The 15,468-nt window shown below is 36.3% G+C and overlaps 1 protein-coding gene and 1 pseudogene across 5 annotated transcripts; both read left to right on the top strand.

The window, feature by feature from the left end:
• The first annotated feature begins 321 nt into the window (after positions 1–321).
• On the top strand, positions 322–14,579 carry LOC131345092 (class I histocompatibility antigen, F10 alpha chain-like). Of its 5 annotated transcripts, XR_009203443.1 has the most exons (10): positions 6,114–6,271; positions 8,817–9,083; positions 9,310–9,582; positions 9,803–10,081; positions 10,173–10,265; positions 10,427–10,456; positions 10,552–10,600; positions 10,711–10,727; positions 11,609–11,690; positions 12,330–14,579. XR_009203443.1 is itself a non-coding variant. In XM_058377785.1 (9 exons), exons 1-7 carry the CDS (start codon positions 6,208–6,210, stop codon positions 10,578–10,580), a joined length of 1,035 nt encoding a protein of 344 aa, XP_058233768.1. In that variant the 5' UTR covers positions 6,114–6,207; the 3' UTR covers positions 10,581–10,600; positions 10,711–10,727; positions 12,330–14,579. The 5 variants fall into 5 exon arrangements, 4 of the variants coding, with proteins under 4 accessions (XP_058233770.1, XP_058233768.1, XP_058233769.1 ...); XM_058377785.1 differs by lacking the exon at positions 11,609–11,690; XM_058377786.1 differs by lacking the exons at positions 10,711–10,727; positions 11,609–11,690.
• A 653-nt stretch (positions 14,580–15,232) lies between these two features.
• The window catches only part of LOC131345372 (class I histocompatibility antigen, F10 alpha chain-like), a 43,810-nt pseudogene continuing 43,574 nt past the window's right edge, over positions 15,233–15,468 (top strand).

The raw sequence follows: 15,468 nt of genomic DNA, 5'->3' as shown, positions 1-15,468 counted from the left end.
ACTTCCTGTTTTTGTAAAGCGGGTCCCTTCACAAACATGGGTGGGCTGATCTGATGCCACATCTGATGCAAATTTCTGCTTAAAAGGAAATAACACTTACTACAGACTTACCACAGCCACCCCACTATTATTAACATGATCAATCGAACCATATGTAGTATATTCGAATCGATTGTGAGTTTGTTTTGATGAATCAGACAAAAATACAAAAAATTTCACCGCCATTGCTCAAGTTGGTATCGCCCAACTTCTGCTCACTAATTCCTGCCGTGTGACTGGGAGAGTAGCACACTACTTTGCATTTCTTGGCAGAGTAAAAAAAACAACGTACTCACAATGAGGTAGGACACTTTCCTCATTTGTACTGATGCCGAGTTTACAGTTGTGCAGAGAAGAGCTAACTTTGGCAAAAAATATATTGGAGTTACATTATAATTTCCTAAAAGCGACACCTATAGGTGCACAGCGTGTTTAATTAGTTTGAACCTGTCATGTGATCAAGCTACCTGTTTGAATACCAGAAACACGAGTGTTTAAGTGTTATGAATTTCTTGTCGGAGAATGTCTTCTAATGTCTCCTGAAGCTTTGATTAGAAGGCGCACACGGTATGCCTGTTTATTTTTAAGTTTGTTCATCAGTGTATAAGTTTATGTACTGCTTGTACTGATGGACAGAACACGTACGCCCTCGTATTTAAATGTAATTTTTATTTTTTTCACGTTCCTTATGATGTCTCTGATGATTGTGCTGACCCTTTGAGAGAAGACATGAAATATTAAGGTTTCAGTTGAAGCATTTAGGAGCCGTTATATGAGCCATTGATTTAAACCAATCAAAACGACTTTTAAAATTATTATTATTATTATTATGATGATGATGATTAATATTATTATTATGTCGGTAATAATATCTAATTAATATTAGGGCTTATTTGTTCCATCATATTTATTTTTCCGCGTTTTTATAGTGTTGCGAGTTATAACCAATCACACTTGATTCCGTTTACTTTATGAATGCAATGGCCTATCAGAGGCGTTCAGATGAGTCATCGTTGAAACACCTGTTTTGTTGTTCAGACCGCGCGCTCGATGACTGATTTCAGAAACATACATCTATCATAAACAAAAAGGATAGATGTAGGTACGATGTAAGTATAAGAGATTTATTCATTATACCGTGTAGGTAGCTTCACTAAATTATAACAGGAATGTTTTTTTTTAAGTGCATATACTCGACTGGTCAATGATGATGATCTTTGCTCGATTTGTGAAACTGATTTTTAAATAACTAAGGAAACGTAAGCATTATAATTAGTAACTTACAGTGTTTCTATTAAATAGTTATCATGGGCCAGTTTGCCGAGCACCCACCGGCCAAAAAAGAAATCGGCACCTATGGATAGAAAGATAGAGAAGCAGAAGTACATTATAAAGCTGATATTTTTTTTTACTTATTCTTTTTATTTTATTTATTTATGTATTGAATTCATGAATATAAGGATGGAAACCCATTCACATTTCAAACCAATTCAAGAACTATTAATAAATGCGCACAAAATCAAGTATGGATTATTATAGCAATGTTGCAAGTGTAATTGATTTTAGTAAAATTCAAATTTTATTTGTCAGATACTACAGTACGACGTGTCTTGAAATGTGTTTCACAGCTGGCTTTGATATAAATAAATAAATAAATAAATAGGCCAATTAACACTAATGTAAAAGAATAAAAATAAAATACGAATAAGACATAATAAAATAAAAATAGAACATGGCATAGAGGAAAACTATGGTGGAAGATTGTAATAGGGGAATAAATAGATAAAGTATAGAAATATATAACACAGTGATTACTGTAGAAATTATTGAGAATAAAGGTATCCATATTACAGTTATAAATGTTGTTAATGATTTAAAAGTGTCATTGGTAAATGAGCTGTTCATCATCTAAAAAAGTCTCTGGAGTTTCATGTACTTTCCTCAGATTGTGATTATGTTCACTCATACAGACACACATTCAGACTTCACTAATCATTGGCTTATTAAAGTTTTTTTCTGATCCAGTAATGACACCTAGAATTAAAACTATTAAACTATTTTCATTTCTAATGGAACACCCATGTGACCTCATTTTATGTTGTGACATATCCATCAAAACCAGTTCCACAGGAAAAGTGGAAAATTTTGTGTTTATTTTAAACACACAACAACAGTCACACCTAAAAGCAAAGATCAACACTGTAAATAGATGAGAATGAATTGCTAGATGAGAATGAATACCTAAACCCTGCCCTTAAGTAGAAAGGGTAAGATTCTTGCCACATAACAGGAGTATTTGTGGGAACAAGAAAAACTCTATTTATTAAATTATACAATTGTAAAAGCAAATAACTCTCTCCTGCGTTATCACACTTTCTGAGTGTTACTTTTTTTTTAATTTTACAAAGTGAAGGATTCACAATAACTACAATACAAATTAAGCTGTTTATAATTGGAATTTAAGTTATCTGGAGTGAAATAAAGCTCCTTGTATATACATCCAAGATTGCTTCTATATACATCCACGCATCCTTTCCAATTTCACTTACCTTACCACAGACTTACCTTCATTTTGTCACGTCAACTTTTGTCACATTTCTGAACCTGCACGTTCTGGAGTTCTAATCACACACGCACCTTTTGCCAATTACACACACACAAACTCTAAAACTTTCTATATATAGAATATTATTTTGTAATATTATTGGTGTTCCAAATCAAGTTTGTTATGAAAAATCAGGCAAAAATGCAAAGAAATCCCACCTCCATTGCTAAAGTTTGCAAAAAAAAAATTCAGATTTTCCTGTGCCTGTATTACAGTGATATGTTAAAATCTCACAATAAATGATGTGTAAGTTTTAATCAGTTTGTTCTGTTATTATGCCGTGTGTGACTGTTTCATTAAAACAAATCACTTAATTCTAAATGCTTATGGATGATAGACACCTTTGAAGATAGAATGATAGATAAATGGAAGGAAATTAATAAGGCAGCTAATTTTTCTATTTTTTTCTCTCTTTTTTTTTTTAATTTAGAAATATCAGGACGCAGACCCAATCAAGGATTGTTGCTAAATGAGAATAAAATATAGATGAACACAGCTATGCTGCAAGTGAAATTGATATTATTAAGACAAATTTGTCCAGTAATTTAATTCAGTTTATTTATATAGTGCTTTTATCATGAACATTGTCACAAAGCATCTTTACAGAAATCCGGATCTTGAGAAGAAGCCGAAACTACACCGAAGTCAAACCTAAAAGCCAAGAATAGCTTGTCTTGCCACATAACAGGAATACTTGTGGGAACAGGAAGTTTAAACACTAGTAAAAACAAAAACTTTGAACACTTTTGATTTTAAGAGCAATTGTAAAAGAAAATACCTCTCATCTGTGTTATCACACTAAGTGTTACAAATCATTGGAGACTGTGGTCATAAATGTTGCACAAATATCTCTTAAGAAAAGGATTTGCAATATCAATGATTACATATTTTGGTTTATTAAACTTCAGTACAAATGTAGCTGTTTAAAGTTCAAGTTATGTGAAGTGAAGCTACTTCAAAGTCAAATTCAAAGAAGCTTTATTGTCACTTCAACCATATATAGCTGATGCAGTACACAGTGAAATGAAACAACGTTCCTCCTAGACCAAAGGTGCTACACACAACAAAGACAAAATTCAGTGACGCAGACAAACATGGAGCTAAACATAGAGATAAAACTAAACTATACTTAAGGTGCAATCTTTAAACTAGACATACAACAGAAGTGAACAGGATGACAAGACAAGACAGTGCAGACAAACATGTAGACCGACTCTGCAAAAGAATAGTGTTGACAGTGAGTGCAAATATTAAAGTTAACATGTAAACAGGATCAATATAAAGTGTAAAGTTTAATGTAAAGTGACGTGTGTGCAAACAGGACAATTTTTGTGTGTGTGTGTGTGTCTGTGTCCAGCACATATACATTCAAGTTTGCTACTACATACATAGGGGCAGTGGTGGCTGAAGTGGTTAAGGCTCTGGGTCGTTGACCGGAAGATCAGGGGTTCAAGCCCCAGCACCGCCAAGTTGCCACTGTTGGGCCCTTGAGCAAGGCCCTTAACCCTCTCTGCTCCAGGGGCGCCGTATCATGGCTGACCCTGCGCTCTGACCACGACCTCCAAGGATGGGATATGCGAAGAAAGAATTTCACTGTGCTGTAATGTATATGTGACAAATATATATATTTTTTTTCACATACATACATCCACACATCCATTTCCAAAGTGCTTTATTTTGCCTAATACAATCAAGGAATATATAGTCTAAATTATTTTTATTTCTAATGTCTACCTGTACTAATATCCACCTGTTCTAAATCATAAAAATTGGAGTGTTTACTAAACCCTATGAATGTCCTGTTCATTTGGGAACAATAATGCACTGATGTAACCTGTGATTTCATTACAGCTGGGTCTATTGTTAGAGCTGCTGTTATAGAAAAGTACACATCCGCTTATTTTCTATTAACCACAAACATTTATCTACGTAATGCTTAAACCATTACAATTGTGTGTTTGATGAATTTGTTTGTGTAATGAATAGCTGTGTTTACTGGAGTGGAATATAATAAAAAAACAAATACTGGTGTATGGGATAATGAAATAAAGCTACGTGTATATACACGGCATTCAAGATTGCTTCTACGTACATCCATTTCCAAAGTACTTTACATTTTCAGCACTCTTATCCAGAGCAATTTACATTATTTAAAACATGCGATCGTTACCCCAGGTTACACTGTACAAATGACTTTTTACAAACTTCGGCAGCTGATGACATGAGCATGCTAAACACAGCATTTTTTTTCCTACAGCAATTATCAACATAGACATTTCTGAATGCTGTGAAGAATATGACCATTGTTCTGTACCTGAGCTACACTGAGCTACCACCTGATTATAGATGGAGCGTGCATGAAGACATTGTTTATCAATGAATGTTGTATACATTAAGGGAAAATAAGTATTCCAATGCATATAGCTTCTTGCATTTACATTTACATTTCTGGCATTTGGTAGACGCCCTTGTCCAGAGCAATGTTTACAAGTGCTTTGAAGTCTCTATCAGTGAATACATTAACACTGGTTCACTAGGTCACAGACTAGGCTATCATCAGCCTAAAACTCCTAAAATGCCTAAACTTCTTTCCGTCTTCAAATTTATATGAATGTCTTTTGATTTTGTACTGATACATACGTACAAAAAATGCATTCATAAACATAAACAAGGATATGTTTATATTAGAAACATGGAAAAAGATGCAAAACAGTTGGCATAGTCAGTGACATGTAAAATGTGGTCAAGGTGGCCTATCTCTCCTCAGCTGGTATAGGAAGTGGAGATATTGATGTAATGGACCTGGTATTGCATCCAATCCAAACAGTCTATAGTTGTCAGGTAGTCCAGTGTCCAACACCAGGGTGAGGGAGAATTCCCACAATCATTTGACCAGTTTCTGTGGTTATTGTTTTGAAGGCAGAGCTGAATTCAGTAAAAAGCATTCTTACATGCACTATATGACAGAAGGTAGTTGGATGCTTAATCATTGCAAATAAATGAGCCTGTTGGACATCTCTTTCCAAAACCTTGACATTAATATTAATATGAATTTGATCCTGCCCTTTTGTGGCTAAAACAGCATCCACTCTTCTTTGCAGGCTTTCATCTAGATTTTGGAGTGTGTCTGTGGGAATTAGAAATTTTAATTTCTGAGGTCTGTATTTCTCTAAAGCTGCTTTGTGACAATGTGCATTGTGAAATCTGTTAAATAAATCAAACTGAATTGAAAAACATTTGAGCCCAGGGCTCTGTGCAGGCCACTGGATTTTCTTCCATAACCCAAGAAACCTCACAGAAGAACTTAGTTGTAGTTGTTCTATGTTACACGAAACAGAAAAAAACAGGGTTTATTTTTTACAGAAATGAAAGTAAAAATGAACAAACCTTATGGAAAAAAACCGAAACGCAAATAGAATAAAGGAGTGGTTTTAAATGTAGGAAGGAGGAGACGGTATATAAGGAGTCTATAAAGTGAACTGAACACACAGTCAGTCACAAAGCACTAAGAATGTAATAGAGAAATAGTTAATGTTTTTATTATTTTTCTCTTTCTTTTTGCAATGATTCGCTGCACTTTAATCAATCTTCTCTGGATTTCATTCTCTGTTCATCGGTCTTACTCAGGTGAGTTCAGTAGCGTTAACTTAATCTTAATAATGTACTGTACAGATATTGTGAAAAGAATGAAAAGGCACCCAAGAGGTTCTGCTTTTGCTTAGTGTTATCAAATCCTATTTACATGCCACTGTTTAATTACTATGTGTAACATCTACACTGATCAGGCATAACATTATGACCACCTGCCTAAAATTGTGTTGGTCCCTGTTTTGCTGCCAAAACAGCCTTGACCCATCATGCAATGTGTATTCTGACACTTTTTTTTTTTTTTCAATTTTTTCAATTTTATTATGCAATTTTATTTGTAAGAGTGAACATGTGTCTCAAAGCTTACACCTTTCTATCAGAACCAGCATTAACTTCTTCAGTAATTTGAGCAACAGTAGCTCGTCTGTTGGATCGGATCACACGGTCCAGCCTTTGCTCCCCATGTGCACTAATGAGCCTTGACCGCCCATGACCCTGTCGCCGGTTCACCACTGTTCCTTCCTTGGACCACTTTTGATAGATACTGACCACTGCAGACCGAGCTGCAGTTTTGGAGATGCTCTGATCCAGTGGTCTAGCCATCACAATTTGGCCCTTCGTCAAACTCGCTCAAATCCTTACGCTTGTCCATTTTTCCTGCTTCTAACACATCAACTTTGAGGACAAAATGTTGACTTGCTGCCTAATATATCCCACCCACTAACAGGTGCCATGATGAGGAGATACTCAGTCTTATTCACTTCACCTCTCACTGCTCATAATGTTATGCCTGATCAGTGTACTTCTTAGAATAGAATAGAACATTTGCTCAACAAGAACAACTGATAATGAAGCGTGATTCATAGCCCCAGAGAACGTTACCACTCTGCCGACAGGCAAAACAAAAATACAACTGTTTGGCTGTAATTTAGAAAAAAGTTTCAAATAAAACTGGTGTGTATGATTCCAAGAATATAACATTGTATACACAATAAAGGTGTGGTATGAATTATGTAGGTGGGTGTGTCAGCATGCAGTTTGATTAAAACATTACCATCTTTTTTCTATGTGTTGATTTTGCCATTTGGTGTTGGACCTGTGTTTTGTTTAGGGGTAATAGTTTGTCTTCTTTGATTGTGAGCTTCTTCCCTTTCTTGTAGTATGCTGCATGTGTAGATACTCTCAGGCTTTTTTTCTGCTTAAGAAAGGATTTTTTGATCTTTGCCCTGGCTGGGTACTCGTTCTGTACAGGTTGAGAATAAAGTTGAGTCAAGTCAAGAAACTTTTAGTCATTTCAACCATATATAGCTGACGCAGTACATAGTGAGATGAAGCAGCGTTTCTCCACGACCATGGTGCTACATAAAACAACACAGAGCTAAGGACTTGTTTACTATGTTGTCCTAGCAACATAAAGTGCATCATGTGCAACCTAGTACAAACAGTGCAAGACAAACGACAGTGCAAACAGACAAGACAATACACTACAGGACAGATACACAAAATGAAAATATATGAGAATATGCGTGTGTAATTTAAAAGCGGACAAAACGCTTTTCCAGTTCGTTTAATATTCAACCAAGTACAATTTTCAACCCAGAGAAGAAAAAAAAAGTCTACAGGTACGCATGAGGTGAACTGAATGAGCGATTAAAGGATATGTGCACTCTACTGTCAGGGTGTTTAACACAGTGACTTATTACATGCTTTATATGATCTTTCAAATAATTGAAAGGTCCTGCAGGGCAAAACAAATGCCAGAAATGTTTGCAAAGCAAATACATGGTTATTTGCAAGGGAGTCATTTCCCTAGCAAATAACCATGTATTTGCTTTGCAAACAAGATGGCACTATATACCTATAAACATACCTCGCATCTGATGATGCACCTGAATCCTGAATCCTGATTGGATTGAATTCTGTTCCACCACTACTAGTGTGGAGAATGTAATGGAAAATAAGAAAACAAAAACAGACAAAATAAATAATATAACATTATTAAACCTTACAGGTGTGTACAGCTGTCAGAACCAGATTTAAATCTTGGAGAGCAGCAATATATTTTTTTTATCTTGTATTTGATTTTTGTTTTCAAATTTTTTAAATGTTGTTCAAATGTTGACTGCTGATTACCAGTAGGTTTTAAGTTGATACCTTTCATTAGCTACATATTTACATTACTTCAAATAAAATGATGGCTAATGTCAGCTAGTTAGCGAATGGTACTTCAGTCACACCTGAGTAAAAGCTGTAAAATCCTGACAATGATAAAACCAATATACCTGCAAAAATCTACAACTACAAATGAACATTTTATTTATATAGCTTACTATTAATTATGTAATATAGCTATACTTACAACATAAAGTTAGCCAATGTACCATTTTAAGCGTGTTAGGTAATACCATACAGACCCACAAAAGTGTCCCTTACTTAAATGGTTGGGGGTAAAAGACACACCCACTGTAAAACTAACCATATCTACAGAATGTAGTCTGGTTACAGTGTCTGAAATTTGCAGACTTTCCTGTTTAATAAAACGTACAGTCATTGTGTCAAAATAATATTTTTATTACCACTACAGTCACATATACACTCCAGTACCTCTACACTGCAGTCACACCAGGAATAAATTTCCCAGAATACACTGAGGTTGGTCTGGTTGATGGAGAGCCATTTGTGTACTATGACAGTAACATAAGGAAATACATCCCAAAAACTGAGTGGATAAAGAAGATCAGTGATGATGATCCAGACTACTGGACCAGTGGGACACAGATTCAGAATGCTCAACAAGAGACCTACAAAGCAGATGTGATCACACTAATGCAGCGCTTTAATCAGACTGGAGGTGAGACTGAAACTCTCTCAGCTTTCATCTTTATGTGTATTCACAGTAATATCTATCTATCTATCTATCTATCTATCTATCTATCTATCTATCTATCTATCTATCTATCTATCTATCTATCTATCTATCTATATTCGCTGAGATTTAATTTTTATTTGGCTGAGATAATGAATTAAGAATGTGTAGAAGGAGACTTGAGCTCAACTGAACTTGTGTGTGTCTACAGGGTTTCACACGCTACAGAGGATGTACGGCTGTGAGATCCATGATGATGGGACTATTAGAGGTTATGAGCAGTTAGGATATGATGGAGAAGATTTCATCAGTCTGGATCTGGAACATGTCACCTGGACTGCAGCTAAACCTCAGGCTGTTATCTCCAAAAACAAACTGAATTTTGCAGGAGCTGCTCCTTTTGAGAAATATTATCTGGAGAACATCTGTATTGAATGGTTAAAAAAATACGCGTCCCATGGCAGAGAGACTCTGGAAAGGAAAGGTAAAGTCTGTGATCTGCTCTGTTACCGTAGCTGCAACTACTGCTTACACAAACAAAACATTCTTTATCTGTATCTCTCTCTCTCTCTCACACACACACAGTATGTACACTATTGACACACTCCTTCACTACAACACACACAGTCTGATATTTACACATTAACATCCTCCTTCACAACAACTCATGGTGTTAATATTGATGTCTCTGTGTGTCTCTACAGTTCGTCCTGAGGTATCCATCTTCCACAAACACTCGTCTCCAGATGTGGTGTGTCACACTACAGGTTTCTACCCTAAAGAAGTGGTGATCACCTGGAAGAAGGATGGAGAGGTCATGCTTGAGGACGTGGAGCTCAGGGAGACGTTACCAAACCAGGATGGAAGCTTCCAGAAGAGAAGCATTCTGAAAGTCTCAGCTGAGGAGCTGCAGAAACACAACTACACCTGTGTGGTTCAGCACAGCAGCCTGGACAAGGAGATCGTGAAGATCATCCCGAGAGGTAGAAGAAACATTTTACTGTAAAACGCATTTATAGTGTGAAAGCTGATGTATCAATACAGTAAATAATAAAGAGTCTGGTGATTTAACAGATGGAGGATCTGGTGTACTGCGTATTGGTGTTCTTGCTGCAGTCTTGGTTATTGCTGTTTTTGTTGGATTTCTCATCTGGAAGAAAAAATCAGGTAAGAGAAGACAGAAGTGGTGTTTTCAGAGAACAGAAATGTTTGGATTTCAGTCCAAACTCTAATCTGATGTTGACCAGTGAAATCTCTCAGTTCTTATGTAGGTCTAATACAGTACGAACACTTTTATAATGATGGTTTGTTCATGATCTCTCTTTCAGATTTCAAACAAGTTCCACAAAACATGAACCGTAAGTGAGCCTTTGATCAGTCAACAATATTCCAAATGAAATGAACTGTTTATTTTTAATGTTTACTCCAAATATTAACCTTGAATCATTTACAGCCTCAGAAGAAAAACGACTACAAAAATGACTATCTCCTGAACAGAGAATGTAAGACACGTTCACAGTGTGATTATGTAATAAATGTAATATGGTTCTTTAGTGCTAACACTGAATCACAGTTCAGAGGTGATCATGTTTCTTTCTGTGTATTTTTTCAGGAGTCCAGAGAACAGAGGCAACACTCTACATTCATACTCATACACTAACACAGTAACACGGTTACAGCTAATGCACTTTTTTAGGACATGTGCACTCATTTGCCAATGTTACTCTCAGTGCTTCTCTTCTGATAAAAGAAAAATCTGTAAAATCTCTGCAATTTTTACATTTACGTGGAAAAATAAAACACACAACCTCCCCCAGATGATTAAGGAATATAACAATAGAGGACTGAAAGCTGGTGAATTTGAGTTAATGATCAGAGTGCTCAGATGGAATCGGATAAAGACTTATTCAGCACAGTCTAATTTAATATGCTTCCAAACATCAAAATGTTTATTCAAAAAAGTCAGAGGGTTGGACTTTTTGTTGGACAACACACCCATGAATTGTCAGGTTTCTCTAACACTAGCAATTAAAAACATATACTTATGTATAAATGGTACACAATTACATGGAAACTGTGCCTGGATAAAATGACTGAAGAGGCATGGAATAAAGGGTGTGTTCAGTATTCATTCCAAAATGAAATGAGATTTATTGTGTTGCACTTGTTTGTAACCATACATGCATACATATTTACATCTATTCACATACAGGAGGGTTTTTTATTTGTCTGGAGTAAATGTGGTTGGTTACATGAGATTGATATGCCTGTTAGATCTACAAAGAACTTAAAATCTAGGAAATACAGAAATAAATAAACAATAATAAACTACAGAAACAATGTAAATTTATTTAGGGAAATTATAATTTATTCCTATATTGATGTAGAAATGTATGAGAATAAAGTTATCCATTTTAGTTATAAATGTTGTTAACAAATAATATTCATCTAGTTTTATTTCTAATGGAGCATTCACTCATGTGGCTTCACTGTATACTGTGACATTTCAGACAGTGAGGGTTTTACCTAACATGCAGAAACAAAACCTGGGTCTCACCTGATGTACCAGACTGATGAGGCTTGGTATGAAGGGTGTGTTCAGTATTCATTCTGAAACCAAATGTGGTTTGACTTGTTTGTAACCATACATGCATACATGTTTACATATATATACATATACAGGAGATATTTTCTGGAGTGTAAGTGTAGCTGATTACATGAGGTTGATATGCATGTCATAGATCTACAAAAAACTTAAAATCTAGGAAGTACAGAAATAAATAAACAATAATAAACTACAGAAACAATTGTAATGTTATTTAGGGAACTTATAATTTATTTGAATGTAGAAATGAATGTGAATAAAGGTATCTATATTTTAGTTATAAATGTTGTTATCGATTAATATTTTATCTAGTTTTATTTCTCATAAAACATCCACTTATGTGACCTCACTGTGACATTTCAGACAGCTAGGGTTGTACCTAACATGCACCTGAGTCACACCTGAGTCACACCTAAATATTTTTAAATATTTACACCTAATAATTTTGTTGTTGCAGATCTTGTTTTTTTAGTTTAGTTTAGTTTAAACCCCCGCACAAGGAGCTTATGAGTCTGAGTAATTATATGTACAGTACACCTTCAGGTCAAGCCAAACCATGGACTCTATTTCCCATCTGTTATGTCCCTTTTGTATTAATTTTCTTTTGATTTGTGTCTTCCGTCCAGGAAGAAGCCTATGGTTCCCCCAGTGTACTTGGTGCCACGCCCTACCTGGTTAGCTGACTCTTGCAGCCTATAAGAAGACTCCTTCATCACTTCCTGTGTCTGTCTTGTGCTCATTTGCTGTGTTTGCTCTGCCTTGTCTACTAGTTGTCTAGGTGTATGCTAAGACCGAGAATATCATTGTGGTTCTTTTTGAGTGTTTGAGGGTAAGGAATTGACTGTTTGCTAATGTGCTTAGCCCAACCGTTTATAGTACGGCCTATTGCCTGTTCTCAGACCTTGACTCTGGATTGCCCCGTAGTAAAATTTATTCTTACTTTGATTGCCAAAGGGATGAAAGATCTTAAGCACTTAGTACAACACTTGGTAGTGATCAGTCTCTGGCTGAATGTGCTCTTCTGATCAACCAGCACACTGTGTAGTGGATGAGAAGGGTTGTCCAGGATTGAATGGAGTTTTGACAGCATTCGTCTCTCAACAACAACGTGAACTGGGTCCAGGTCCATGTCAAGTACGAAGCCAGCCCCCCTGATTAGTCTGTCCAGTTTTTTCTCTGCCACCTTCATGTTACTTCCCCAACAGACCGCTGCATAGAAAATGACACTAGACACCACAGACTCATAGAAAATCTGCAGTATGATGTTGCAGACGTTGAAGGACCTGAGCCTCCTCAGGAAACACAGCCTACTCTGATCTTTCTTCTAGAGCGCTGTTGAGTTTAGTGTCCAGTCCAGTTTGTTGTCAATATGAACTCCCAGGTATTTGTAATCCTCAACAAATTTCAGCTTTCTCACCATGGACAGACAACGGAGAGACTGAGGCTCTGGATTTTCTAAAGTCCAGCTACCAGTTCTTTTGTTTTCCCAACATTAAGCTGTAGGTGATTGAGCTCACACCACGTGACAAAGTTGTCCACTGCTGTCTGATACTCCAAAGTGTTACCTCCCGACAATCACAGAGTCATGAGAGAATTTCTGAAGGTGGCAGGATTCCAAATTGTGTCTGGAATCCTGATGTATACCTGGTGAAGAGGAAGGGACAAAGAACCGTTCCCTGAGGAACACCAGTGCTGCAGATCATGGTGTCGAGGACACAGTTTTGTATTCGGGCATACTGGGGACGTCCGGTGAGGTAGTCCATAATCCATGAAACCAGATGAGCGTACACATTCATGTTCTTCAACTTCTCTCCCAGTAGGGTGGGCCTGATGGTGTTAATAGCATTTGAGAAGTCGAAAAACATAAACCTCACAGAGCTCCCCGGTTTCTCTAGGTGGGTGAAGCAGATGTATAATGGCATCGTCCACTGAGTTGAGGCTGATAGGCAAACTGTAGGGGATCAAGGAAGGGTTTGATGGGGGGTGGAATGGAAGTCAGGATCAGTCTCTCAAAAACTTTTATTAAATGAGTGGTCAGCGCTACTGGCCTGTAATCATTAGGGACACAGAGCCGTGTTACCTTTGGTACCAGTACTAGGCATAAACAATAATAACATTAATAAAAGATAGAAACAAATGTAAATTCGTTTAGGGAAATTCTAATTTATTTCTATGTTTATGTAGAAATTAGTGAGAATAAAGGTATCCATATTATAGTCCATATTATAATACTTAATTGGAGCTGCTCATCATCTAAAAAGTTTAAGATTTCCTGAGTGATTGTGCACACTCATACACACACACACAGACTTTAGCTAATCATTGGTTTACTAAAGTTTTTTCTGATCCAGTAATAATGCCTGATGACATCTATAGTACAGATAAAATGCTTGATAGATTCGAATGAATACCTGCACTGCGTCCTTAACTAAAACTGGAAATAAGCAAAAAAGAAATATTGCATAACAGGAAACTTGTTTCATATAATGGAGAAGATTATAAGAGCAAACAGGTTTTCCTGAAGACTTTGGTGTTGTAAGCAGACTGTTAGACTCCTAAATGTTACACAAATATCTCCTAAGTGAAACATTCACAACATTACTGATTACATATTTCGGTTTATTAAACTATAATACAAAAGTACCCATTTAGAATTAGAATTTAAGTTAAGTGGTGTGTGTTCACTAAACACTCACTAAACTAATTTAAAAGTTCACATCACTGTGTCATAAGTCATGTACTCAAATCAGGCACCTTTATGGCAAAGGCTGCTTCTGAAGAAATAATGAAATGTTTGAGGCATGTCCTGACGTGAGGGCCAGCTAGTTGCCACATAAATACATCAAGAATAAAAGTCTATTATGTGTAAAAGTACACACCTGTTGGTCTATGTAATGCTTAAACCATTGCAACTGTGTGTTTGATGAGTTTGTAAAGCGGAGTGACAGGTATTGTGTAAAGAATAGTAGTAAAAAACAAATACTGGTGTATGGGGTAATGAAGTAAAGCTACTTGTATATAATGACTTTCAAGATTGCTTCTATATACATGCATTTCCAATGTACTTCACATTTGCAGTGTTTGACAAATACCCTTATCCAGAGCAACTTACATTTTTATCTAAAATGACACTAAAACTAAGACTAAGGTGAGACTAAAACACACTCAGCTTTTACCTCTACTGTGTATTTACATTAATATGTTAAGATATACATATGTTCACACACTACAGTAGATGTACAGCTGTCAGATTGATGACAGTGAGACTATTAGAGGTTATGAGCAGTTAGGATTTGATGGAGAAGATTTCACCAGTCTGGATTATGTCACCTGCAGCTAAACCTCAGGCTGTTATCTCCAAAAACAAACAGAATTCTGTTGAAGCTGCTCCTTTTGACAAATTTTATCTGGAGAACATCTGTACTGATTGGTTAAAGAAGTATGTGTCCTACGGCAGAGAGGGAAAAAGTGTGTGATCTGCTCTGTTACTGTAGCTGCAATTGCTGCTCATACAAACAAACAAACAATCATGAAGTACGTGTCCTACAGCAGAGAGACTCTGAAGAATAAAGGTAAAGTCTGTGATAACTGTGATTTAGTGCTAACACTGACTCACAGTTCAGAGGTGATCATATTTCTTTGTGTGTATTTTCTCCAGGAGTCCAGAGAACATAGTCAACACTCTACATTCATACTCATACACTAACGCAGTAACACGGTTACAGCTTATGCACTTTTTCGAACATATACACTTGTTTGCTCGTG

The sequence above is a fragment of the Hemibagrus wyckioides genome, linkage group LG24 (genome assembly GCF_019097595.1).
Source record: "Hemibagrus wyckioides isolate EC202008001 linkage group LG24, SWU_Hwy_1.0, whole genome shotgun sequence".
NCBI classification, from domain to species: domain Eukaryota; kingdom Metazoa; phylum Chordata; class Actinopteri; order Siluriformes; family Bagridae; genus Hemibagrus; species Hemibagrus wyckioides.
This window is presented reverse-complemented; position numbering and strand designations above follow the sequence as displayed.